This window comes from Dermacentor silvarum, unplaced genomic scaffold (genome assembly GCF_013339745.2).
Source record: "Dermacentor silvarum isolate Dsil-2018 unplaced genomic scaffold, BIME_Dsil_1.4 Seq96, whole genome shotgun sequence".
Lineage (NCBI taxonomy): Eukaryota > Metazoa > Arthropoda > Arachnida > Ixodida > Ixodidae > Dermacentor > Dermacentor silvarum.
In genome coordinates, this window is record NW_023607020.1 from 12519 (window position 1) to 40001 (window position 27483).

The 27483-nt window shown below is 45.9% G+C and overlaps 1 protein-coding gene across 1 annotated transcript; it reads left to right on the top strand.

Annotated features, from left to right (window-relative positions):
* On the top strand, positions 1 to 25869 carry LOC119435852 (uncharacterized; the record flags this gene model as incomplete). The annotated part of the gene is made up of 6 exons (XM_037702560.2): positions 1 to 232; positions 4352 to 4492; positions 9291 to 9425; positions 13310 to 13371; positions 23241 to 23357; positions 25738 to 25869. Coding segments are annotated over exons 1-6 (602 nt in total), but the record flags the coding sequence as incomplete, so codon positions are not given.
* Between the last annotated feature and the right edge of the window lie 1614 nt (positions 25870 to 27483).

Consider the following 27483-nt stretch of genomic DNA (forward strand, 5'->3'; position numbering starts at 1 on the left):
TCCAATAATACCCGAGGATAATCGACTCAGGGTCATCTTTTGTGTGGGACCTGTACATCTATGAATAACGGTAAACTATACTGCCTGCAATCTGCAGGCGCTGTTGGTAGTTTCATCCGCCCTGTGTTTCACCAAGGCCGGCTTGTCCCTGAAAAGCACTGAAGACAAAGGAAGCTACACTACATCCACCGTGCTGGAAGGAGCCTCTGATTTTGCTATGGCGCTTTCTTTGGTAAGTTACAGTTGCTTCGTAAACCAATTTACATGAGCCATTTGTGTGTATACACTGAAATGACTTGCATTCTGTGGTGTATTCGCTGTGGGGGGAGACATTAACTACAGTCTTCATTGCTCACCAGAATCATTTTATACTCCGAAAATAAACTGCAACCTCTTACTGAATGGTAATTTTAATAAACCGAGAAAAAAAAGCATGAAGATCTAACGCACACGTTGGAATGTATGCGAAGCGAAGCTTTCTAAAGCGGTTTTTTAAATGCTTTACAACTAACGGCGATGCGTGTCATTTTGTTAACTTTCATTTTATGCAACGAGCAATTTCACGGAATGTTTATGTTTATCCACCAGGAAGGTCACAGCTTTATCGTCATGCAATTTTTTTTGGTGTTTAAGCACAGCATCGATCACAAGCTATGCCGAAACGCAGACTCCAATTTAGGCACCTGCACCCTGTGAGACGCATATGCCCAACGATGTCCCAAAGCCGAAGGCGATGTGTGACTTAGTCAAGATGGCGAATAGCGCACTACGCGAACAAGGGACAAAAGAAACACGAAGAAACGAGGACACAGCAAGGACTGAGCTGTGTCATAGTCTTTTTTTCTTCGGTCCCTTAATTGTTCTCATAGTGCGCTATTCGCCAACATGACTAAACTGTCCCGACTTGTCCCGGATTACCACCCTGCTTAGATGTATAATGTTTGTTGAGGAAAGGATGCTGATGACAGGTATATGCGGAGAAAAGTGGGACACGTATCATGCAGCGTTTAGGTTCCTACACCTTCTGTGTCACAGTGAGACATAGCCATTCTGTAGGATTATCCAAGAACGGTCACACCCACAGCTGGCACCAGCGAATGACTAAATGGTAAACTTGGTAAATAAAGCATCTGTGAAATACCGTAAAACCTCGTTAATTCGACCCTCGTTAATTCGGAAAATCGGATTATTCGGACTCGTCGTCTGGTCCCGACCGGCGTATGCGTTATTCAATGCAGTCCGACTCTCGTTAATTCGGACGTAATTTGGCAGCACATCGGTTAATTCGGACAACTTTTGGAGCTCGGCGAGCGAGGAGCGCCGCAAATGTGCGACGCAGAAGAGCATGAACGGTGCTAGCGTTCAACCGTAACGAAATGGCAGAGTCCGCATCACCATCGTCATCAGCGGAAATCGTATGTGAATGATAGCAACGCCGTAACGCTTTGTGCCTATTTGTATCTTTAAAGTCTTTATTCTTGCGTCTACCGCCGCGCATAACACCGCGTTGGCCGCGGGCTTTCATAATTGCGTAGTCGTCATCCACGATCGCGTCGAAAACGGCCGCGGTTTTCTCCGCAGCGGTTGCGGCAAGAAATAGTTTCGTTTTTACTCGTATCGCGCGTCGGCTGCGTGCCTAAAAAACTGCGTAGTCGCCATCGATGATCGCACAGATAGCGACCGCGGTTTCGTCCGCAGTTGTTGCCGCGAACGATAGTTCGTTCTGACTCGGAGCATGCGTCGGCCGCGTGCCTTCATCACCGCAAAGTCGCCGTTAATAATCGCGCCGATAGCGGCCGCGCTTTTCTCCGCAGCAGTTGCGACAAACAGTTGTTTCTTTTTGACCTGGTGCAAAGCTGTCGAGGTTGAAGAGCACCGGCTACATCGTGAAAACGTTTACGTCAGCTCACTGGCGAAAACATAATCGGGATGTGCGCGCGATAGTGCAAAACGCGTCGCAAATGAAGGCGCGCGCCGCGGCCGTGCAGCGAAGCAGTCGCGAGGCCTCGAATTGCAGCTTCCGCTCTGCTTTTGTACAAAATAGCAACCTGAGTTGCTCATTCATTCACTAAATAAAAGCGCGTTGACATAGTTATTAAATGTGAAGCATTTCTTGGAGAACATTTCCTACTTTGACAGGATCTATCTATCTAGCCGCCTTGGTAGGTACCAAAATTATCATAGTATGACAGGAGTGTATAGCGAACATAACTGATAGGTCATGGCATAAAGGTCCTGACATGCGTGTCATGTAAGTCATGATAATGACCCAGCGAAAAAGATTAATACTAAATATCCACTGAAATGGGTTCAGACGTGGATACTGAGTGAAGGAAACACTAAAAGATGCTGGTAGAAGTCATAGTAATGACCATGACTGAGCAAAAGTGACAATGACTCAGCGAAACAACATTAACACTCAAAAAGCCGCTGAAATGGGTTCTGACATGAGTACTAAGCGAAGGAAACACTAAAGGATGATCGTAGAAGTTATAGTCATGAACATGCCATAACACTCAAAAAACCGCTGAAATGGGTTCTGACATGAGTGCTAAGCGAAGGAAACACTAAAGGAAGATCGTAGAAGTTATAGTCATGAACATGACTCAGCGAAAAAATATTAACATTCAAAACCCACTCAAATGGCTTTGGACGTGGCTACTAAGTGAAGGGAACCCTAAAGGGTGGTGGTAGAAGTCATAGTCCTGAGCGTGACTCAACAAAAACGTCAATGACAAAGTGAAAAAAGAATAACACTCAAAAGCCACTGAAATGGGTTCTGAAGTGAATACTAAGTGAAGGAAACATTAAAGGATTGTGGTTGAAGTCACATTCATGACCATGACCATGACCATGACTCAGCAAAAATTAGAATGACTCAGCGAAAAAAAGAATAACGCTCAAAAACCAATGGAATCGGTTCGCATGTGGTACTAAGTGAATGAAAAGGCTAAAGGTTGATGGCCGATGCCATAGTCACGAGCATGACTAAGACTTTCGCCTTGAGGTCTCTTAGGTGTAGCTAAAGGTATTCCTGAGGACTCATGACATGAATGTCATGACATGCGTGTCATGCAGGTCACGGAAGAGCCGCCTACGTCGTGGTGCTCTCATTGTCGTTCCGTTAACTTGGTCGGATCCCCGAACACTGCTTCGCATAACATCGATTCGCACAGGGCGTGGGATCTGCCGGATTTTTACTTATTGTTTTCTGGATACCTTCGATAATTCGACGTTCCGTTAATTCGGACATTTTTTTCGGTGCTGTGAAATCCAAATTAACAAGGTTTTCCTGTATATCTCACCATTCTATTAACCGATTGGGGTCCTTTAGAGATATCATGAGCTGATATTAAATGTTCAGGTTTTATGTAGGAATCGTAGTGGGTTGTGCCAATTCTAGAGAATTCGCAAGCAATGGCCAAGTGACCCATACAGACGGCTAAATGAAAGAAAATCAAGTAAATCCAAGAATCCTTTGAATGCAATTCAGTATGCCACGAACTGATCACTGTGCTTCAGGTTATATGTATATAGGAAGATAGATTCAACAAATAATGTAATTATCTACGTACTTGGTCAGCATGCAAAGGTTCTATAAGCCACATGGCTGATATTTTCTCATACGCTTCGTAATAATGCGAATAGCATTATTTGCCTGCTTCAGCCGTTAGCTTATCTATTTATCTATCCGTCTATCTATCTCCCTATCTATCTATCTAGCCTCTTACGCCGACCCAATGGCCCAAGTTGTCTACCTGCTTGGGCCACTAGGTATGCTCTCTTGGTCATGATGCCGTCGTGGTCGTTCAATCGTCGTTATTCCAGCTTCGTGATCAGACTTATCATGATATCGTCTTAACACCTACTACGCCGACGCAGTGGTCCAAGGTGTTTTTGTCACCACTGCACCTTCGACATCCGAGTATCATCATGGCGTCATCTTCATACCATTGCCGTCTTGCCATAATCATCCCGTTGTCTTTTCACCATCCTCATCAATGAGCATCATCGTCCCATTGTATTGATGCCGCCTTCCTTGCACCACTTTCGTCTATCCATCGAGGTCATTCCTTGCTCGTCATTCTATCGTTATCCCGCTGTCGTCATTTATTCGTAAAAATTTTTTAAATTAAATACTGGGGTTTTACGTGCCAAAAGTGTGCGTTTTCTCCATTCGTTTTAAAAATAATTACTGTTAATAACATACACTGTGCGAGATGAGCGAGTACGTTGTGTTCGCTTTCTCCTCGATGTAATTCCCAACTCCTGCATAGATCGACTCGGACCGGATACGAATTTCGGCAGCGATTGTCCACCAGCCTGCCACTAATCTGCGTCTCAATTGCAGGTTTTACTGGCCTTCATTGTGTGGCGACGTTGGCGCCGATGCCTGCCATCGTCAGGCTTTGTAGCGGCGCTGTTGGGCCTTTTATCAACAGCCTGCGTGTTGGAAGCCTTCCAGAAGTTCACGGCAGTGGTTCACCAAGAGGTCAGCAGGCTATAAATATTTTAAGTTTGCCTTTGTTCTCACTTTATTGCAAATTAAATCTCACGAGGATGACCTCGGGCCCGCACTTGCCTGTAGGAAAGTTTTACAGGGCGGCCGCTAAAATCGATGCAGTAAGAGGAGGCTTTGTCTAGGGTCTAACTCCAATTTCCTCATCAAAATACAGTTGAAACGCTGAAATTCTCTCATTAAACAATCGCGAGACCGATTTGCGAATGAAGTTTGTGTCGTCTTACGGAGAAAGCTAGACACTAATAACCGTAGCAGCAACATTTTCACTTATGGCTGCAAGGTATTCAGGAAGATTACTAGATATTGGTGAATTAAAAATAATTATTTCTACGAATTATTTGCAGTTTTTCAAAAGCAGCTAAATAGAATGTTTACAAATTCGCAACTCTGCGCCAAAAGGAGTTATCGCCGCTCTGAAAACTGCACTTTTTAGAGCATCTGAACGGACAAACTTAACATATAATAATAGTGCTTACGTTAAAACGTTATGTTTGTGATGACTGAAAATATCGTACTGACAACTTTGTTGTAGCATTCAGAGCAATTCAATACATCGATGTTTTTTTTTTTTTACTTCAGATATTTCAGTGGACACTGTGAAATATAACTCACCATTCTATTAACCAATCGGTGTCCTTTAGAGATATCAGGAGCTGACATTAAATGTTCAGGTTTTATGTAGGAATCGTAGTGGGATATGTTCAGAATGTTGATGTTTATATTGGTAGGTTCAATAAATTACATTGCCCGGTTAGTTGGTGCATGAATAATTACCGAAATTGTGGTGCTGCAAAAGACGAGGAATGACAGCGCATGTATACACGTTGCTTCTGTCATCCCTCGTCTTTTGATTCCCACAGTTCTGGTATTTAACTATTGGTAAGTTACAGAGTTGCAAGCTTGATGCCTCAGCTTTTAGACTTTTCCGACTGCCAACAATAAAAAAATGATTGCATAAATGAAATATCTGCTGTCTACATTAGGTTGGAATTTAACTTTCTTCTTTTAAGTGCAGCTGACCTTAACAAGATCATTGCAGCAAAGGCCAAGGAAAGCGCATTGCAGGTGTTCATGTATTTAAATAGTAGCTCCTAAGGTGAAACTTGCTCTTAAGTACTTTCTAAAGCAGCCTAAACTGGTTGGATGACGACTCGATGACGACCGCAGCGTGAAAGCGAGGATGTCGACGAAGGCCATCAGTGACATGGCGAGTACGACGAGGGCACGACGGTGGCCACGTGAAAAAAAAAAAGAACAACAACGCTGATTACAATCGTGATGAAGTCACGAAGAAAGTAATTTCGCGTGACGACCATTTTGGCATGACAATGATGGCGGCCTACGGTGATATGAAAACATGAGCAATGACGACACGATGTCGGTGTCTGCTGGACGACAACTCCGGACATGGCACGGTGGCTCAAGCGTTGATGACGGGATGCGAAGCAAGGACACATTCAGACGGGCAGACGTCGGGTACTATGATTGCGGGTAGGGGTAGTTGTCACCCGCTTTGCGCATGCGCCACGGTCTACAGGCCTTGAAGTCTTATGTTAGACTTTCTTTTATTGTTTCAATGCGGGCTTGTTATGCCATCCAGGAGTACTTTTGTGGCACATACAGACGATGACGCAAGAAGGCTCAAGACGCAGACACTAGCGCCGTGTCTGTGTCTTTTATGTGCCTTCTTGCGTGCTTGTATGTATGCGCTACATTTGTAGCTTTTAAGTAAGCCGTCGTGTCACCCGGTTTTTCAGGCCCGTATGCTTCAGGTTATTTTTACTGTTTGAGGACAAATCGCTTTCTTTCTCCATAGCGCTTTGTGGTCCAAGAAAGCATGATGAAAATGAGGGTAACACCTGGCATTATATCACGAATATTGGCTGAAACACAGCTAGCCGCTATCGGTGTACAGTGCCAGTTCCTACGACAGTTGCTCCAAAGTACAACTTCAATAACATTTGCAACGTTGATATTCAAGATACAGACCCGTAGGCTTAATTAGACGTACAAGATGGACAGTTCGATAAGTCGATAAATAGATTGAAGAGGGAAAAGAGACAAAAGAGATTGTAGAAGATAACAATCACAATAAAAAACAGTAAATTGGTAGGAATAAACATACTGAGGTGATCTAGCAGTAAAAGAAGATAAATGCTTTAACATTACGTCACACCTATTTGAGGTCCCGGGTCCATGATTCAAATCATGTTCACCACTTTGCACAGTGTTGGTCAGGAGTTCACTCGACAAACGTGACCCTGCCACTTCGAGGAGCGAAGTGCAACTCAGGGTGGTCCGGAGCAGACCACCGTCAATAGTTGCAATATACATATATAGGGTGGTTTTATTGCGATATCAATTACCTGGACACTCCAGGCGCATTTCTGCCATTGCCGTCGCCATCGCCGTGAGGCTTCGTATAAAGTCCACGGCGCGCGCCGTACGCTATTTGTGCGAGTGAAAACAAGCGACGGTGAGCCGGCAGTCGCGGCTCGCGCACGCAAGGGCGATAAGAGGGAAGAAAGCGCGCTGTCCTCCATTCGCACTTAACGCTCCGGAAGCAGGGAAGGGAGGTGCAGGAACCGCGCTTTACTGCGGCCGAGCGCCCTCGTCGGGCCGCAAGGATCCGGACGGAGGGTGGACAGGTGGAGGGAACGCGGCAGTCCCTCCGGGCCGGACGGCTCCGGGTTGAGGGTAGGGGGGGGGGGGGGGGGGGGGGGCGTTCGACACCGTGAGCGCCCGTCCGCGCGGCTGTATCTTGAAAGCCATCTACGGCGGGGGCAGAGTCCACCTTCCCTGTGTTTTCGCGGCTAAGATCGCGTTGATGCGAGCGCCGGCACGAAGCTCAATTCGCTGGCTGCTGCAGCCACGCTTCCTCACTCCAGCGTTTTGACAGTGAGTTTCCGTAGCCATCGAGTAAGATGCGTTCATGTTTGCTTGTGTGCGCGTTAACCATGCTTGTTAATTGAGTTAGTGTGCCTATGTTTACAACTTTATGTTTATAAATTTCTTTTCACGTTCGTAACATACCAGTATACAATAATAACCACTTTGGAAAGCGATTATGACCCATACCTGTATTCGGGCCTCAGGAGGATACTATTTCAGCCACGGACTCAAAAGGATTTCGGAAACTGTGCGTTGAATGACCTAATTTAGAGCAGCGCTGGCTCAAACACAGCCTGTAGCAGGGTCGCGGACCCGCGTCGGGGCCAAGGGACGGGATTGCGAAGGAATGGCGCTATCTCTCTGTCCTGGTTCAGTGTGGCCCGGATTGGTAGGGCTGCTCTTTAGCTCAGCGTTTTCAAAACAACTCAATGTGTATACGCTCGTAATAGATGGAAGACAGCTATTCCTGAAGGAGCCGGCCGAACAGAAGCGTTTTCGCGGCTACAACGTGCGCAACACCCGAAGAGCGGGGCACGATTCTTGCCAAAACTGGTCCAATAGAAGCAGTTCACCGACCTGGCTGAGGGGGAGCAGCGGCAGAGTGTTAAACTGACCCACGGATAATGAAGAAGAAAGGAAGAATCTGAAGAGCCTGGCAAACGATAAACCAACGACAGCGAAGTTGTACAAGTGACTTCTCACTCTTAGTAATTACTAGGGGTCTGTTTACTGGTTGTTTCAGTGACCAATCATCACTGACGCCCTGGTCTTCAACAGCTTCGCTGCTCCCGATCAAGCTATGTTCCTGGACCACCCCATCAACTCTCGCCGCCGAAGCCGTGAAGAACTCCTAGCTGATCACCAGCGTGTAGCGGGTAAAACTCGAAGTGAGGAGCAAACGTTGCGGATTACAGGCTTAAAATCGCACAAGAAAAGTTATCTGTTCGACTGATGCATAAGAATGGTAACTTTTATTTTATTGTCATTGATGGATTATTACTCCGGCGCAGGTTGTGTTGCTAGCTGTACCTTTGGCATTTACTACAGAGTACGTTGCCGCATGCCGGCCTACTCCGCCACACGAAAGCGGTTTCAGTACTCCTCTCAAAACATTTGCTGTAAACGATTCGAGAAAGAGGAATGCACCACCATTAGCGCGAGGGCCTCGAGTCCAAATCATGAATGCCACTAAGCCCAAATCATGAACAGTATAATGCAACGCCCAATCAGTTATGCGCAAGCCGTCAAGTTGAAGGAAAGCTCACGAAAGGGAAAATTTGATATCCACTCTTCTTGGAGCACGACGCTACCAAAGAAACCCGTACGCGCTTCTCGGAAAGAAAGCTTCGCAGTTGAAGAACGACTCGTCCTGGTCCGGCACTCGAACCCGGGACCAAAGCCTTTCTCGGGTGGTCGCTCTACCATCCAAACTAACCAGGATGGTAGCAGATCGCAGAGCAAGTGCTACAATGTATAACGCAACGATTGTATTCCGATTATTTTCCTTATCGCACTTTGGCAGTAGCCAAAGTGGTGCTCCGTTTCTGTTATCACCTTCGTAAAAGGAACGGAACGGAGTGAAAAGAACCCTTCATTTATACTAATCCATACATTGCAGGGTATCTATACCACGTAACTATTTCTTCTGCGTTATTTTGTAATTCAACGTCCATTTTTCTGCCAGTCAACAGAAGCACCAATCGTAACCTGCATTTATTTGTGCTGGGAGAGTATTTATTTGTCCAAATCTGATTCGTAAGTTTTGGAATTAGCATTATTTGTTCTGAATATATTTGCCAATTGGAGTGTGTATATTTCCAACGACAAAAATAGGTTTATCAAGAGACATATATGCAGTATCGTAATTTTTTTATAGGGAATCATTCTGTCATCCAATGAACTTCTGGAGCGATCCATCATTGTCTGTTTCACTGTCGCGGTGGCAGTGGCCTGGAACTTCGTTGCGTCTGAACTTCAAGACTTAGTCATCAGAAGGCCAACTGCCTCTGTGGTAAGTATTTCAGTACGATATATCAAACACTGACGGCAGCAGAAAACAGCGGGCACTATCATTCAGGGCGGTTACACGAACCCGACAGACGAGGGTCGAATCGGCCTGAAGCCGCCCTGTCCAGTAAGCATTATCGTGTCGCGTTGAGCAACCGTCGAGTCGGGCTGAGCCAGCCCGACTGCATGGGGAAAGTTGGCCCAGCCTGACCCATTTGTAGCGCGCATGTAAACGTAGATGGGTAAGACCAGCCAGCACTAGTACTTGCGCTGGACCACTAAAGCATGGGCGTTCTGATGCGCCGACAGCACTAAAGCCCCAACCGACGTACGCGTTCGAAAGCGCCCGCACGCGCCGCGCTCACTCGACGTCACGTCGCGTCCGATAGAGGAAGAGGGCGCGCACCCAAACGATGCATGAGTTGCCGCGCGTCCCTGCGCGTTTCGTCGCGGCTGTCATGTTCACCTACCAAACGCGCGGAACTACCGACACAAAGCACGCAGCTTGCCTGGGCTTGCCGGCACGCCGCGCGAAGAGTTGTTCGGGAAGTCACGCTGGTTCGCCGTGGTCACGTCATAGGAGTTCTGTGGTCACGTGAGGAGCGTCGTGACTAAGGCCTCCTGTAGTACGTTGCATGCGTCAATCTTTTGCAGCTTAGAGCCCACAATGTACCAAGGTGTTTCTTCTTTAAAGCCCAACCACACGGGGCTAATCTTACGCGTACGGCTACGCGTCACGTGTCTGCGAGGCCTTGCCCGTTTGTCCTACCTGCCTAGCAAGGGGAGACGCGCGGGCGGTGCGGTTGTCAGGTGACGCCTATTTTGAGCGTACCCGACGGAAGCGGCAGCCTGTGCGCCGACATCACGTGGATGGCGTGCAAACTTCCGGCCTGGGTCGAGACGTTGTATACTTACAAACCGTTTGTTTCTCAATTTGAAAACAACGTTTGTACCTCTGCTAGTAGTAAATAAATTCAAAAAGGAGTGTTAATGAAGTTAACAATAAACTTTTCTCAAATCCAAACATGAAAGTGTCTGCTGAGGGTGATCTAGGTGCAGTGTTCTACGCGCAATGAAGCCCGCGCTTTTATGCGCGTATCGTGTGGCTGGTCGCCCTTACCCTCGTCACACGCGTACGGGCTCGGAGGCGCGTACGCTCACGCATACGCCCAGCGAGACGCGTATCCCGTGCTGCGTGTCGTCGCGTCTTTTCTTGTGACAGCAATTATACGGACAGCCCAGGCGAACTTCCGCTATTGGCGTCGGCGTCGCCGTGATGTTACGCATAAAGTTCAAGTGTGATAAGATCGCGGCCGCGCGCCGTGTGCTGTAGGTGCAAGGTAAAGCGTGCGAGGGTGAGCCGAGCAGAGTAGTTAACGGTAAATTATACTTCTACGACACCAAAAAAGCCACTGTTAGTGTGAGTGGAGGCTTGATATGTGCTAGAAAAGGCGCAATAACAAATCACATGTGTCGGCTCTGTCTTTTAGTTTCCGCTACACTATGTCGTGTTGTCACGACTGTCGACGGCGTCTGTTACGGGTACTTTAATTTATTTTCCCGTAAAGATGGATACATTGTGTTCTAGAGGAGTTAAGACTGAACGGAGGAAGTTTCAAGAAAGCTTGCATAGCTGCAAGAGCCGAAAAACGAAAAAAACCTTTAAAATTTGTGACGTCGTTCTAATGTGCAAGCGTTAAATTCAAGTATAAAATTTTTACGCCTAATGTTACCTATTAGAATTGTTATTGTTATATTATAATGCTTATTCCCGTGAAACCGATAAAATATATGAAGTTGGAAATAATATTTTTTCAGTGCAAATTTATTCATTGTTTCTATTTCGTGTCATTTTAATAACGGATAAGGAAGTCTGGCGCTTGTAGGAGTCAATCCTGCCTCCTCTGCATAATGCATTCGGTGTTTTACAAAAGCAGCTATTGTGGCTGCTCTCCAATGTGTGCAGCTTCTTGGACACTTATACGCCGGGTGTTCCGTGTAGCTTGAACCAAACTTTATGAAATGTAATGCATCTTAGGCGATTGAACCCAACGGCATACTTTTCTTAGTCGTCGTGACTTTCTGAAAGTTAGGTTTGAAGTGAGCTGAACTAATTGGCGAAGTTTAAATATTCAAATTTGAAATATTCATTTCAGGACACATACGGTTGATTGTGCAAGTTGTAGAATATGCTAGGAAACACTGAATGTAGTTGTTTTCGTTGCGTTTTTTACGACGATTCTTTATTCCGAGCTCAGAATAAAGCTTGCTAAATATGAAAAAAAAAGAGTGTCATCACTGTTCGGCTTGCGCATCTGTTTTGCAGCGCTGTCAGCCTTGTTTACAAATAACAAAGCCTGCATGCCCATCATAAAAAGCCCATTTTTGACCCACTTTAAGCGCCAGCTTACCTCTAATTATTTAAAACCATGGCCCATTTCGCCCATTTCCACAATGGTGCTGACCTGGCTTACTGGACGTCGGGCACAATATCTTCCTAAACGGACATACAGCCTTCGTTATTTGCAAACAAGGTCGACGTAGAAAACTTCTGACGTCTTTTTTTTTGCATTTCAAATGCTTCAAATGCTTTATTTCATGCAATTATTCTCGCCTCTAAAACATGGAGTCCACGAAAGTGCTTTGACGCCTTGCTCACCTCCAACTAGGCAGAAAATATCCACGTATGGTTATTTAATAACATATTTCATTATGTAGGACTGAATTAAAAACTACTTAGTGAGCCATCGTATGTTTTTTCACGATCAGTTAGGTGTACCTGAACACCTACCTCATCGTCAACTTCATTAACAATTTTTGTATTTAAAGCTAGCATTGATTACTATTGTGCGCTGTAACAACTTCGTTAAGTATCTGGGAACTTTTTATGTTTAGTCACTCCTCCCTTCTATAACGCATTCAGGCATTGAAGGTATCGGAAGAAATAAATGAAGTAATACAGCCTTTGTCTGCTACATCTCATATATGAACCCTCATTTTTAGTGAGTGAGAAGAGTGAAGGGAACAGAGAGTCTTGGTTTTGTATAAAAACCATACAAGCGACAGCCAATGGCGAGAATTTTTAGGGCTAGGCTTAGCATGGGTGCACAAGCCTAAAATACTAAGGAAAGTGGCAGGTAGGACAGTTGTCACCGTCACCGATTTTAGGAGAGCATCACATTCGTGTAGGTCAACGTGGCTGATTATCGGAAAAAGAACTAAGCTGTTGGAAGAACTGTCGTCAGGTTGCTGAGTGTATGGTAAATGAGTATTACCCCGGCCCATTAACTCATTCACTTCAGCGGAATGACACCATTTGTATCGCCAACGATCTTTGAACACAAGGCGTTGAGCATGCATTGTAGCATTATTCTGCTCGTGCAATGTGCATTCGCTCTCTCAGACGACGTAATGAAACTACGCAGTAATTCCTCCTTTCTTATAATAAAGAAAGGCAGGCGTGCTGAAACGGAAACGAAAGCAGGTAAACCGACAACGCCAATGTATTGTCCGTGTGTCTGCACGTTTCTAGCATGTATCTCTAACAGCTAGCTCAACTTACTCTCCTGCTTATTTTCTGTTGTGGTGGTAGCTTCAGCAGGAATTATGCGGCGAAAGTTTTTCCAAAGATCAGATCTCTATTGTAAAACATTTCATTTTGCTTCTAAAACGCTGTACGGGGTCGTTTAATGTTGTACTTTCTCGTGAGGTTTGCAGGCATTTATTTACGTATTACACCTTTCATATTTTCGCACTACGCTGCCTAATTTTCTATCGTCCGGTTCGTGTAAAAGCTTGTTTTGTGTTGTATAATGTGTCACGTATGTCTACTCCAGAACAAACGATAATTTCAATCATATCAAATGTGTTTGTACAATTAAATTCCAGAAAGCGTTGGATGAAGATTCATCATCGCTGCTTGCGCGCCAAGCCTGCACAATACTGCTTCCGTAAGTACTATATAGAACACTTTTTGCAACAACTTTAAATGCTAATGGGTCCACCAGACAAGAGAACTTCTTCTTGGCCTGACTGGTATTTGCTGAAAGACATATTTGCTTTCTGAATAAATAGGCAAAAACACGCGTGCGCAGGCAGTACAAGCGTGATAGCTTGCGCATGCGTGTTTTTTCTCTATTTCTTCATGGGCCTGCACCCTGAATAATCACCTGGAAGTGTCGCCCGCGGAGTCATCAGTGTGTTTTTTTTTTTTTTTGTGTGTCTTTTTTGTGGCAAATATGATTTGTGGACAAGACAGGGTCATGTTTACTCACACTATAACTTGGTTGCTCAGTGGCTATGGTGTTGGGCTGCTAAGCACGAGGTCGCGGAATCGAATCCCGACCACGGCGGCCGCATTTCGATGGGGGAGAAATGCGAAAACACCCGTGTACTTAGATTTAGGGTGGTCCAAATTTTCCGGAGTCCCCCACTACGGCGTGCCTCATAATCAGATCGTAGTTTTGGCACGTAAAACCCCATAATTAAATTAATTAACACTATGACTGAAAGTTCTCCACAGCTCCATAGCCTCAACAGGACTGCACCGCTACTTTATTCTTCACAAGTGGAAAAATACCTGCCAAGAAAGAGGTCAGGCAAGGAGACAAAACCTCTCTAATGTTATTTATTGCGTTCTTAGAAGTATTAGACTGGGAAGGTTAGAAGTGACGATCAACGGCAAATATCTCAACAACCTTCGGTTTGCAAATGACGTGGTCTTGATGACGTGCGCTGTACCCTAGCGGAGAGCGCCGAAAACGTTATGCACGGCATCGGTGGTTCGGTCAGCAGACGACGCACGCGTACTCAATAGCGCGCGCAGCCTGCAGCATAGTCGACGAGGACGCGAACTCATACAGGGTGTTTCAGTTAACTTGGGCCAAAGTTTAAAGATATGCACATGACACGTAGCTGGAGAGAACCAAGGTAATGTTGTTTGCCATCGCTTGGAAATACTAATACTATTTTTTACATAATACCTTACTTAATACATATTACATAATACCTTAATTATTTTACCTAATTACATAATTACGCTTACTTAATTAGTCAACTTCTCAAATATTATAACTACATGAAAAGTGTCAATGAAAAAATTGTAGAGTGACATGAGAAACTCCCGATACGGATTTCTGTTGCTCAATACGTGCTACATAAAAGTGTTTTTCCGAGCGTGAAAGAAGCACGCGAATACACGCAAAACTACCGCGCAACTGGCCGCTTGAGCCACTTCGCGTGTATTCACGGGCATCTTTCATGCTCGGAAAAACACTTTTATGTAGCACGTATCCAGCAGGTTGCTGCCTCCACAAATATAGAAAGTTAGGCCTAATAAAATGCGCATTTTGCAGTGAATAGGTGCATTCTGTACTAGAGCACTGCACGGGCTCGGGTTTACCCGAAAGCCCGGCCCCAGCCCGACCCGCGGGCCGGTCCGTGCCCGGTAGGGCAGTTTTTTCACGGGCTCGGGCCAGGCTCGGGCGCGGCATGTGCTTTTTGACCCAGGCCCGGGCCGGGCTCGGGTATTTTGACGCGGGCCTGGATCGGGCTCGGACTTTCTGGTGGTGTGCACGTAACGTGCAGCGAGTTATCCTCGCGCTTCTCGACTCTGAAAAACCTATTGCGGCCGGCGCAGCTGGAAGCTAGCAGTGCTACTCCTGCGCACTTCCCTTTTCTTCTTCCGTCGTATTTTTCGCTGTTTGAACAGAATGTAGAAGTCCAGAATGGACCGAAGTCGCCTCAAACCAAAGGATGCCATTGGATTTTTCACCTAAATCAATGTAATTAATGCGCGGTATAAGCGCGTTCGCGACTTGCTGATTATTCAAAGGCGAATTGATAAAACGATGACTGGTAAGATAAGACAATTCGTCACTCGGTTGAAATATGGCACTGCGTCCATCCATGATGGCACACATGTTTTCAACCGGCCACCTAGCAGCAGCGCATTACGCTGCACCATGGTGGAACGAGCTTTCTTTCTCCATTTACTCCATCCATGCGCTGCGGTCGTAAGCGGTCGTGGCTGCGCTTCGGCTATAGAATACGGTTGAGTGGGACGAGCGGCTGGGGGCAGCGCATGCTTTGCAGTGAGGCGCCCGACGTGGAAGAATACTGTGGCGGCGCTGCGATAGAAGTGGATTGGGCCGCATCAAGGTCGCGCCGTTGGAAACTGCTGGCGATACTGCTCGGCAAGGTCATGCGTAATACTTCGCGAGCTCGTATTTGCTTTCAGACGGCTCAAATGATGTTCATAATTGCATATGACATGTATTTATGCCTTACGAATAAATTAATTTCATTCTCTTCTTTATTTTATTTATTTTTTTAATGCCGCTCGGTGATCTTTTTCGGTCTCGGGCCGGGTTCGGGCCGGTTACGAGCCGGTCTCGGGCGGGGTTCGGGCCTAAGATAAGGGGGAGGCAGGCCGGGCCGGGCGGGAAACGTAGATTATTTCCGGGCCCGGGCCGGGCCCGGGTCTCGCCATAAAGCTTTTGGCCGGGCTCGCGCGGGCAGCCCAACGTAATAATAAAAAAAAATCGGCCCGTGCAGTGCTCTATTCTGTACTATGTCGTTGTCGCCATCATCATCAGCGTATTTTTATGTCCACTGCTGGACGCAGGCCTCATTGCTTAACATTGCTTAATTATTTGTATTTAATTTGTTCTTCTGTTTTACCTTGTTGTTGTGTTAGTTTGAGATGTTCAAATTACTCTGCTTTATCTTAGTTGTAGCTGTTTAATTTTTCCATTAATTTGTCGGTTGTTCATGCTCCTTAATGTTATTATTGTATCAACTGTTTCTCCAATTTTGGTATGTAATATGACCCTCCCCTCTGTAGTGTGCAAGCCCTGAGGGTAAAATAAATAAATATATAAAAATCAAGTACTCAGTCGTTTTGGAAAAACATTGTACCAGGAGGTAACACGAAGAGATTCAGTCTTCGCATATGTTAAGGCTACAAGAAGTGCATGACAAAGTAGCAGCATTACGATGGCTGAAATATTGCATGAATTAATGGCTTTTCTCCCGTGCTATATTTCACGCGCCTGGTTATGCCTGTCGTGAACTCTCCGATACAAAGAGGGATAAACTGAGAGATTATGTTTTCGAGACTCCGCATTAGTTTCGCAAGTCAGCGATTCTTGTCGCCAAATTAATTCAAGGTCAAACTACTGCTACTGATTTTCGCGCAGAAATAACGGCACTGCAATAAATTCAGTTATTTTGCGCTGTGTTCTTGCGCAAAAATAATGAAAATAAAGGGCCAGCAATGGGGCAGTTGCTTTATCGTGAAGTTGCAATTTCATAAAGCATGGCATGCTGCTAAATCAACATGCAATACCTCTTTTTCTTAACTTTGGCCAGATTTAGCACTTTCTAGATTGAAAAATATCGCAGTTTCGCCTGAAATGCGAAGCATCAATTGCGATAGAAAATTAGTAGAGAGCTATACGAAGTAAGGATAGTAGTTTTATCGGCTGTATAAACTTGGACACATTCGCTTACTAATTGAATTAACAAGCTGGTGTCAGCGCGCACAAGCAAACATGAATAGATCCCTCTCGACGACCGCAGGCAACCGCTGTCAAAACGCTGGCGTGAGCAAGCGCAGTTAGCAGCAGCAGCGGGCAAAGGTTCATGCTGTTTATCTCTTCAACGGAAACTGAGCGGCGAAAGCACAGCGCATACAAAGTATAGTGTACTAGACAATGGCCGAGTGGGACGGGCGGCTGGGGCGCCTCATGCTTTCCAGTGAGGAGCCCGACGTGGAAAAATACTGTGGCGGAGCTGCGATCGAAGTGGACTGGGCCGCATCAAGGTCGCACCGTTGGAAACTGCTGGCGATACTGCTCAGCAGGGTCATTCGTACTACTTCGCGCGCTGCTATTTGCGTTCAGACCGCTCAAATGGTTTTCATAATTGCATATGACATGAATTTATGCCGTAAGAATGAATTACTTTCGTTCTCTTCATTTTATTTTAACACGAAAGTGTTTTATGCCGGGGTCCACCAAGACTTCACTGACGTATTTCCGTCACGGAAATACGTCAGCTTACAATGTACACGAACATAATACAAAGAAAGAAACCAGAAGAAAAAGTTCCACAAACATGCAAAATCTGGAAATCGGTCCGCGACGATAGATCGCCGAGCGTTTAACCCATTGCGCCACAAACGCATTTGCAGAGAGCTACACAGACGCGCCTTATATATCTAACACTCCTCCGTGTACCCGCGCTCTTGCTCGGGGCGGTGCCGCCGCCTACGAGCAGAAAAGAGAAGTACTGCATTATGACACTAACGCGCACCGACAGTGAACGCTTCGGTGGTCCCAGCACTACGACGCCTCGATGCCAGCATTCGAAGGGACGCTGGCATCAAGAAGCACTACCAACGCCAGGTGGCGTTCACCGTACTCAGCACAGCGGAGCGTGGCCTCCGCAATTAGCTCTGAAAATGTTTCTGAAGTTGATCGCGGAGGCTGCAATTACGACGCGCTGTACGCGCTGATTTGACTCGGTGACGATTCAGTTACGTGCTTTGTCTTGCGCGTTGTATTAGTGTGTCAGTTACGTGCTTCGTCTTTCGCGTTGTGCTAGCGTGTGCAGCGTAGTGCAGCTTCCATATGCACGACGGTTGCTCATGGTCATCGACGTTGGTAGTCGTGATGGAGGAGACGTGCCACCAGGCGTCAGCGTGGGTGCATCAACGCCTAAGGGCGCTTTAGCCACAAAACACCAATAGACATTATATATCAATGTGCAATAAACATTACACTACTTCTGTGAAGACACGTTTCACTTTCGTGTTCTATACCGATTCCTATATAAGAGGGATCAACCACATTTTTATTTTTTAATGCCGCTTGGTGATTGCACGTGCATTGCGTCCACAGTGTTGGCTTTCATTCTACTATGTTATTGTACGGTTCCCTTTGCAGAACAAATATTTTTCTCGTTCTTCAAGCAGCATGTATCTCTCGTGTATATTGTTGCCCATATAGTTTTCCATCAGTATTTCTTGCGAAACGCAGACGAAGAAACATACGTAACCTTCCTGCTTGCCGCTTCAAATAATTAAAGCATATCTGGCCCATCCGGCGCCTTGTACCCATATTTACGGGAAACATTGATAAAGAAAAAAAGAAAACTGCAGCGGCAACATTCCATTGATGTTTCCGCCTTCCTCGCGTAACAGTATGCGGAGTAATTGGTACGAGTTCATTTATTGTGGTCAGACCTCGAGCACCTAAAACGGTTTTAGTTAGTCATTTTATATGCCAATCTTGGGCCGTAAGCCGTACGTGCAATTTTTTTTCCAGTCGATACTTCAAAAAAGAAAAGTAAAGAAAGAAAGCCTGCGCGGCAGCCTAATTGGTGACTATATAGTGGATACGGCGTTGCGCTGCTAAACTGGAGCTCGCGAGTTCAATCCAGGTCATGAAATTCGATGGGAACTAAATGGAAAAAGACTCGTGTACTTCTACTTAGGTGGACGTTAAAGAACCCCAGGGGGTGAAAACTAAACCGGGTGCCTCACAAACATGTCGTGGTTTAATTTCCCACGTAAAACGAAAGAATTTGTTTAAATTAAAAGAAAGTAAAAAAGCATGTGGCTGTGTTCTTCGGCCTTTTTTCTAGGGGTGTAAACAAAATAAATTATTCTCGAGTCTGATTTCCGAGAAAAACATGTTACGCTTATCCTATATTTCATACATAAATGTAATGCTGTTCCCAAACGTATGACCGCTCAACTCAGCAGTTTGTGTATTATAAACGGCTGCTTTCAGTTATCCGGTGCACTATCATAACGACCATAATGAAACGATTAAAGGAATTGCCTGTCTCACATACAAGTAGAGATATGTGCAGATCTGTTACGTTCGTTGAAGAAGATAGGTGTGGTACCCCTTGGGGCACCCAGTTGTAATGGGTTGCAAACATGGGGAGATTGTCAAAAGTTTTCCTTGTCTGAATCAAGTTAGCAGATTTACAAGCTGCTCCACAACGGGGCGTTTATATTGAATGACAGCTAGCAATTTGTTAAAAGCAGGACCTATTAACACCCGTGCGTTAATTCTCTCAGGAGCTGCGCCTCTGCGCAACAGCCACGACTCTCCGGCAGCACAATCATTCGGAATAACAGTCCTCACTTGCATCGGGCACTCACCTTTGAGACTTTAATAGTACTGTTATGCGTTACATTCGAACGGATACGGCTATTCAGCGTCGTACAGTATATCAGTAACACTTGCATATAAATATATATATATATATATATATATATATATACATATACGAATATTATTTCTGCGACTGAGAGTTTTATGTACACTATTCACTAATACGTGTGTTTGTTACTACAAACACGAGCGCTTATTCCGGTCGGGAGTTCTCACTTTTTCAATTAGTGCATTTCGAATATTTGTTATTTTTGCCCTTCCATATACATCGTGACTATATATGTCTATGTACCTTTTGATTTAATTACCTCGATATACATTGGTCATTCTTCGCGCCATGCACTTAAGAAACCTGGTTTATTTCACTCTAATATTGTTTTCTTCGACCCTTGATCAATATCTACCAAAAGGAAGCACGCGTAAAATGACACGATATCAATAATAAAATTTTCTTACGTAGCTTCATGTTGCAGAGATACCAGTTGCATTTTAGAAGACAGTGGCGAAAACAGCAGCTCACCTGGCTAATACTACAATTGGTACCGGCCGTCAGGAGTCATGGGCTCACCAAAGCACCTGAAACATTTAAAAAACACCGCATATCCACGCAGTGAATGATGATGAGTGGGCGAAACACCGGCCGGGGGATCATTCGGGCAAAACGCCGGAAGCGTTCTCCGGAAGCCGGAAGCTGGCTTCCGGTTCCGGCTCCCGGAACTGGAAACGGAACCGGAAGCGGAAGCCGCCTTCTGGCTTCCGGAAGATGGAGCGTGGCGTACATATATATATATATATATATATATATATATATATATATATATATACTGTACATGTGTGCAGTATGTACAGCGCTTATATAGCCCTTGTGCACCGCAGCGCCCCTAGGTACGGACGAGAGAGAGAGCGCGTCGGGAACGAGAGAGAGAGAGAGCACACCTGCGCCTCTGGCGGGAGCGGCGAGTACTAGCGTGGCTACGACGGCGCGACGAGGGACAATGCTCGACCCTAAGGAGCTTCGCCCCTAACAATGTACTGCACAGACGTTTTGCGAGAAAAACTGGGAGTCCGCTAGCATCCGCGTAACTGAACGTGCGCTCGCTAGCAGACGACGTGCTTGACAACGACAGCAAAATAGAAGACGTCGCGTTGTATAATCCATGCCTCAAATATATATGTTTGACAAAATGGTGTAAACATAAATTTGCAGTTGAAATAAAGCCCTATGTTAAGAGCGTACTATGCGCAATCGGCCTCGGCGCGCGCAGCGAAAGTACATTGAATATGCCGTGAAGCGCGTCTCCACCCCAATCCAGTTCGCTCGCAGCGCCCTCGCACAATTTTTCCACACGCGGCGCCTCAGCGGGAGAGCGCCGTTCGGCCCACTCTGCCATTGTCTAGTACACTCTAATACAAAGCTATGAGCCGTCTGCAGATCTATAAGTACGTAGCTGCGGGCAGAGTAGAAGCCGCACCCCCTCCCTCCCGCTCTGCCTTCCCGCTTTCTTCCTTTCGCGTGCGAGACTGAGTCGCCAATTCCCCTTGCGCCGTTGGTGCCCCGGCGCAACGTCGCCCTCCCTTCCTCCCACACCCCACGGCCTTACGCGCGACGGTCGCGTTTGCTCTCAGCCGTGCGTTCGCTCTCCGTGAAAGCGCTCGTCCCTCGCGAGCTTTCACTCGCACATACAGCATACGGCGCTCGGCGACGATTTTATCGCCCTTGGACTTTACACGGAACCTCACGGCGACGGCGGCGCCAACGGCAGAAATCCGCTTGGAGTGTCCATATAATTGCTATAGCACTAAAATTTGGAGGACGCTTAAGCTTCGCATTTAAGAGTGGAAGGCGATAGCATTCAAAGATCCGTGGCTGCTTATCAGGCTTTTTCTCGTACATTCAAATTACAATCCGACGCTATGATCGACGTCTGTAGGTTGTGTTTAAGCTGTACTTTACAACTTTTCTGACGCATTTTGCTTTGAAAAGATCAATTTTGTTCACTAATGCCTCGCGCCACGCAGAGGGCCTGCCCGGTCGGGGTGGTTCGGGATGATTATTTCCGACAACAACGCCTGCTAGCCCGCACCCACGCCGACGCCGAATTTTCTGCCACACGGGACCGTTAACGCTCGCGCGTGAAAACATTGTTTCTCAAAGACGATCTGTCTCGTGCTGATCTGTTCGTCAACGTGACTGCCGAAGTGTTCTCTAGGACGACTTAGAAACCCTCACCCCTCTCACATCATCGAGGTCTAATTGCGAACAAGTGTTAACCATTCCAAATAATTTTCACTCTTCAAACCCTGGCAGTCCAGAGGGCCCGCGAGAGGGCCATCAGGTTTGACCTGATGGTCCCCGAGTGGGCCTAGCCAGGTGACGTCGAGTTTACTCGCGTCTATTGTGGACCCAATAAAGTTCACTCACTCACTCACTCACTCACTCACTCACTCACTCACTCACTCACTCACTCACTCACTCACTCACTCACTCTTCAAATGAGGAGAAACCATAAATCAGAAAGAAACTTCAACTGTTTACTAAACACGTTCCTGTGCTCGACACTGCTCTTAGAGTATTTAATAAAATTGACAGTCACTTAAGTATCTTAAGTACCTTACATAATTAAAAAGCGAACGCATTATGACTTCTCTAGTTAATGGGTTACGTCCATGATATGTCACGTCATACATCGTCGCGTGTCCTTCACAACCCTACCTTATTCGACGTTGCTCTAATTTGTACCAACCTTAATCCTGCTTAATCCAGTGTAATTCACCTTCATTCCCTTTACTTCCCCTTAATTCACTTTACTCAACCTTAAGTCCCCCTTTTATAGCTATTTTTAACTTTAATTCACTTTACGTCACTCTAACTCAGATTAATTCAGTTTATTTACTTTACTTCACATTAATCACTCATAATTTACTCATTAGCGTTGGTATGCCATTTACTATCTTCGGTATTATACTGACGTAATAAAAAAAGCTGATGACGTCACTCGGATTTTTGGTACCACTCATTGCTGACAACGCCGGCTTCATGTGGCATATAATCCGTTCGCATTAAAAGAGGAGATTAAACTCCTGAAAAACATGGAAACTGCGCTCCAGTAGCTCCTCTGGCGCTTTTTTTTACCTACCTTCAATGTGAAACGGAAACATAAGGGAAGAAAGAAAGAATGTTAGAATCCCATGATTATTCATAAATTCGTGGGAAGATCTGCACTCGCTGTCAGAGAAGATCGCGAGTTGTTCGCCTTTAAAGTTGCTAACGAAAGCGAAAAATAAATAGTTACTGGGCTATTCAATATTTTTGTTGGTGTTGAACGCGTCTGGACTAGCACTAATAAACGCATCCGTCATTTGAAAGAAACATCATTCAAAAACTTCATTTTAGACGTGTGGTTCGAAATCTTATTCTACGATGTGCCTGTGCGTCCTCGAGTAATGCTATAGGTATCCCATCCGCCACTAGGTGTCGCCACCTTGCAGTGCGGACATTTGATGCCGAAGCTGCAGCATCTTGGTCTTTGTGTTCGAAGACTTCCTCCTAATATGCACTTATATAGGCAGTTTGTTGATAAAGATTTCAGCCATATGACCGGTTAATCATAAAGGGGATGATAACGCAGGCTTTTCAAAGACGTGATTCGGAATGGAGTTTCAGCAACGGCTCGGATAACTGCGCTCCCGAGAGGAATACGATGCAAAGGACTCCTCCAGGCTGCCACGGCACGACTCACCTCACGGTAATAAACAAATATTTCGGTGTTGCCGAACTTTATTCCTTGAAGTTTGAAGTTTGAAGTTCATTGTAGTCTTTTTTTAGTAGATTGCATTTTTACATTTTTCTGGATCCAATAATATTGTTAAAAGGTTCCGAACAATTTTAGTACCACGAAGAAACACTTTAAATGGCAACAATGGGTAACAAGGATATTTCAAGATTAATAATAAATAGATTAATAAGATAATTAATAATAATAAGTACGGACAGACATAAACATGTAATATGGCATAATGTCAAATGGTCACTATTACTAACCTCTTCTAGTGCCCAAAAGATAAGGCTATTGCATGTGTGTGTGTGTGTGTGTGTGTGTGTGTGCGTGCGTGCGTGCGTGCGTGCGTGCGTGCGTGCGTGCGTGCGTGCGTGCGTGCGTGCGTGCGTGCGTGCGTGCGTGCGTGCGTGCGTGCGTGCGTGTACTATGCACGCAAACGTTTCCATGGCTTCTGATGGAAGGCTGCCTATTGTGCTGAGCGTTGAGATAAGGCGCGTTACATGATTTCAGTAAGTACATTTAAGGCTTATTGCTACTACTAAATCACGAGATTCATGTGCAAATGCCCTGCGACTGGGTTTCGGTCACAAGCAGATGCAGGGCAATGAAGTACCTCCGGCCATAATAGCAATCCAGTAATACTGAGCAACGCTATGAAATGGCCACAGATAGATTTTCCCACTTGCCGGAGCCGTAATAGTACTTATTTGAGTTTTATTGGTTATTTTCGCGTTTCAAAGGCGTCGCAAAAAATACACAAGAAATTAATCCAATTCAGCGTGTGACTGCACACCTCGTCTACTCTGCACCAGCAATTTCGAAGGGGCTTTCAAATAAACACAACTTGGTGACCACATGAACGTGCCTAGGGGTTGGTGTAACTGTTGGCTCCTGCAAAGAAAAAGCAGCCACATGACGCTGCAAGCTACAGAAAAACCTGGGAGGACATGTTTGTCCATTAAGCATTAAGCAGCACCTTGCTTAATGAGGGCGCTTAAGCTTCGTCTGTAGGAGTGGAACGCGATAGCATTCAAAGATCCCTGACTGCTTCTCACGCTTCCCGGTAACTGCAGCTTATGTAACCGTAATGTTTACCTGCAAAGGCTGGCGGCGAACGCTATACACGAAGACGAGCTTTCTGGTTCTTTTTTTTCTGGTTGCCCCTCACAGCGGACATCGCCGCTGCTGTGGATGCGCGGAGGCGAGCGCCATCTGGATGGTGTTGCAAGGAACCGAGCGGGGCACGCCGCTTCCACTAAGACAGACTTCAAACGGCAGCTGAAAAGGCGTTAGCTTCCGCGTAACAGGATTATGTTTTCTCGCATATTCAAATTACAATCCGATGCTATCATGTTGTGTAAGTCGCACTTTACGAATTTTCTCACGCATTTGACTTTGAGAAATTAAATTAGTTCAGTAACGCCTATGCGCCACGCGGAAGCCCTGCGAGGTTCGGGCTGCTTAGTTCGGGATGATTTTTCTGTAACGAACAACGCCGCCGACGCCGACACCGAATCTTCCGCGGCAATGGGCTCTTAACGCTGTCGCGTTAAAAGTTAGATTGCTGTTAAGAGCAGCCAAATTAACAGTTACGCTGACGCCTTGTCACTTTCATGCGGTCGCAAGTCAACCATTTAGAACATTTACTTCTTTGAAATTCCTTTCCAGAGAGCTCGTATCGTGCATTCGAGGCGGCGCGAGCGAGCGCTCACTCATCATTGAGTATTTTGTGCCACAGCTTTGATACACGGAAAAGGAAAAATTAAGAAAAATGTAGCGTGTGCCCTTTGTGATGTCCCTAAAAACCAAGCTTAGCCATGCCCTGGAACTTATGTCATTAGACTAGGAAGTCTTAATTTAAATATGCAATTTTACCTAATTGGTTAACGGACGTCAGCAGAAAAGAATACCTCAATTTGGGGAACACTATTGCTAGCGAACACCCCGGTGCCCTCCTCAACCCTTGCGGACGTTTTTGCCTCTGCTAGCTTGGTCACGATGAACAGATGGGGGCTCGATACATCGTGTGCATCGCTTAAAATTAGCACTCACTAAAATTTCAGGACTGAAGCGTAATTTTTGTCTCACCGTATATGTTTAATGCATGTAGCTTACCAATAATCACCAAAACGAAACGTCCTGGCGCTTTTTGAGTGCCGAATACACTTCGTAACTAGCGTCAGTTCTAATTGAATGAGCTGAAAAATACAGTACAGCATATGATTTCGGCATGTGTCAGACTCTGGCAACGATAATAAACCTTAAAAAGAATTAATTTCTAATGCATTAGCTCTTTTTCTGGTATTCTTAAGAAATGTCATGACTTCTTTTTGTTGTGTTTTTCCAGTAAAATTGCTCCTAGGAGTCGGGGTTCATTCATGTTCGTCCTGCTGAAGGTTTTGTGGGTGGATGTCCTGCGGGTTGTATTGGCCGTCGTTGGCTACTACGCCTGCGTGTTCGCAAGAATCCCCGCTCTCGAGTAAGTTATTTGCCATGGGTCAGTGTATAGTTGATATGCTATCATATAATTTCACCATGTATAGTACTTCGCAAACCATTGAAGTCTGATTTGGCTGGATCTTTCTGGACCAATTGTCGAGAGTGCCGTAACCTCTGGTGCACAAGTTCAGGTCATGAAAGTACAGTTCTGCCCCTCTGCGCTTCGGGGTCATTTTAAATCGAGGCGAAAAGCGCAGCAACGAAGAAGTTCCACCGTAGGTTGCAGGCAGGTAAACCTTTTCCACAACTACTCAGGTTGCAAAGGGCAGGTAGCCAACGGAATGGTGGCCATGGATGCTATTTTTGTCAGAAAACATGCCCCAATAGAACGCTGTTTGAGCGAACGCATTTTAGCACGTTGCAAGCCTTCACCAACGTACTCTAACAGAAATAGACACATCGCTTCTTTATGCAATCTGGTCAATCTGTTGTAACCATAGCGACAAGTATTCATATCCCTGCACCACGAAATGACTAGCCCTACGTCATGACGTCTGCTACTAAGAGCTGTACGTCGGCTGCATTGTAAAATTAGCTAGTGCACGGGAACCATGAACTCGAGCTCAACTCTCCTTACGCAAACTATAATCGGAGAGCACACTGCAAGTGTCGCGCGCAGCACTGCTAAATCCAGGACAAAAGTGCTGCACTCCCTGAACTTCTGTGAAAGGGCAAGCCAAATAGAAGATACCTCTAATCCGTCAACAGGATTGTCGCTGAACTCAAGCCTGTTGAGAAAGAAGGAGGGTTATCAGAAAGTGCGGCAGCCGGCTGTTAAGCTTTCGCCAGAACCCTAATGTTGAGTTCTAAGCCTATTTCAAAATAATAAAAAATTCCGGCGAAACCAGTCTCACCAGGACGGTCGACGGTACTGCCGCTTAGCGTAGAAGCAACGCAGCGACAAAACGTGCCGCCACCGTGGAAACGCGCCATCTATGTGGTGTGCACTACAGCGGGAATCCTTTCTCGCACTTCCGTCTGTACTTCGCGTGGCCTTCGAAATGCATGGAACGCCGGTGCCTGCGAATGCTGATAAACGAGTGGTATAGGAGGCGTGTACTACATTCTCGCTCCTGTCTGGCGCTTCCCCTCAGGACCTGCTGCGTCATCTAGCGACGCTGTCGAGAGGTCTGCGTGAGGTCTCCGAGATGCGTGGCTCGCCGGGGCGTGCCAACCCTCAGAACGGTTCCCTCGCTGGCGGCAGATCCAGTAGTTCATACCCAGTGCCCCCTGTTGGCGTGAAAGAGGATCACGAAGAGTGTCGCATACGACGTGCACTTCTGTTTTGTTCAATAGTCCGAGAATGCTAATTGCATAAAAATGCAAGCTAAATTAGTACGAACCCTACAGTATCGGTTAATTCGACTGTTATTTGCTGCTGCACTAAGAGAGAAACAAATGGTAATAAACAAGACTCGTTCAAGCATTACAAGAAGGCCGAGAGCCGAATAAAAAGTTCAGCCGTACCTCTCTTTCCCTGTTTCTCAGAAGTGCGACTTTACGCAGAGCCCCGGGTGGTCGTGTATTCTGCAAATTTTCTGTGAACATCTGTGAAGCCGTTGGTTCTCTTGCAGACCTTAAATGCACGTAGTAC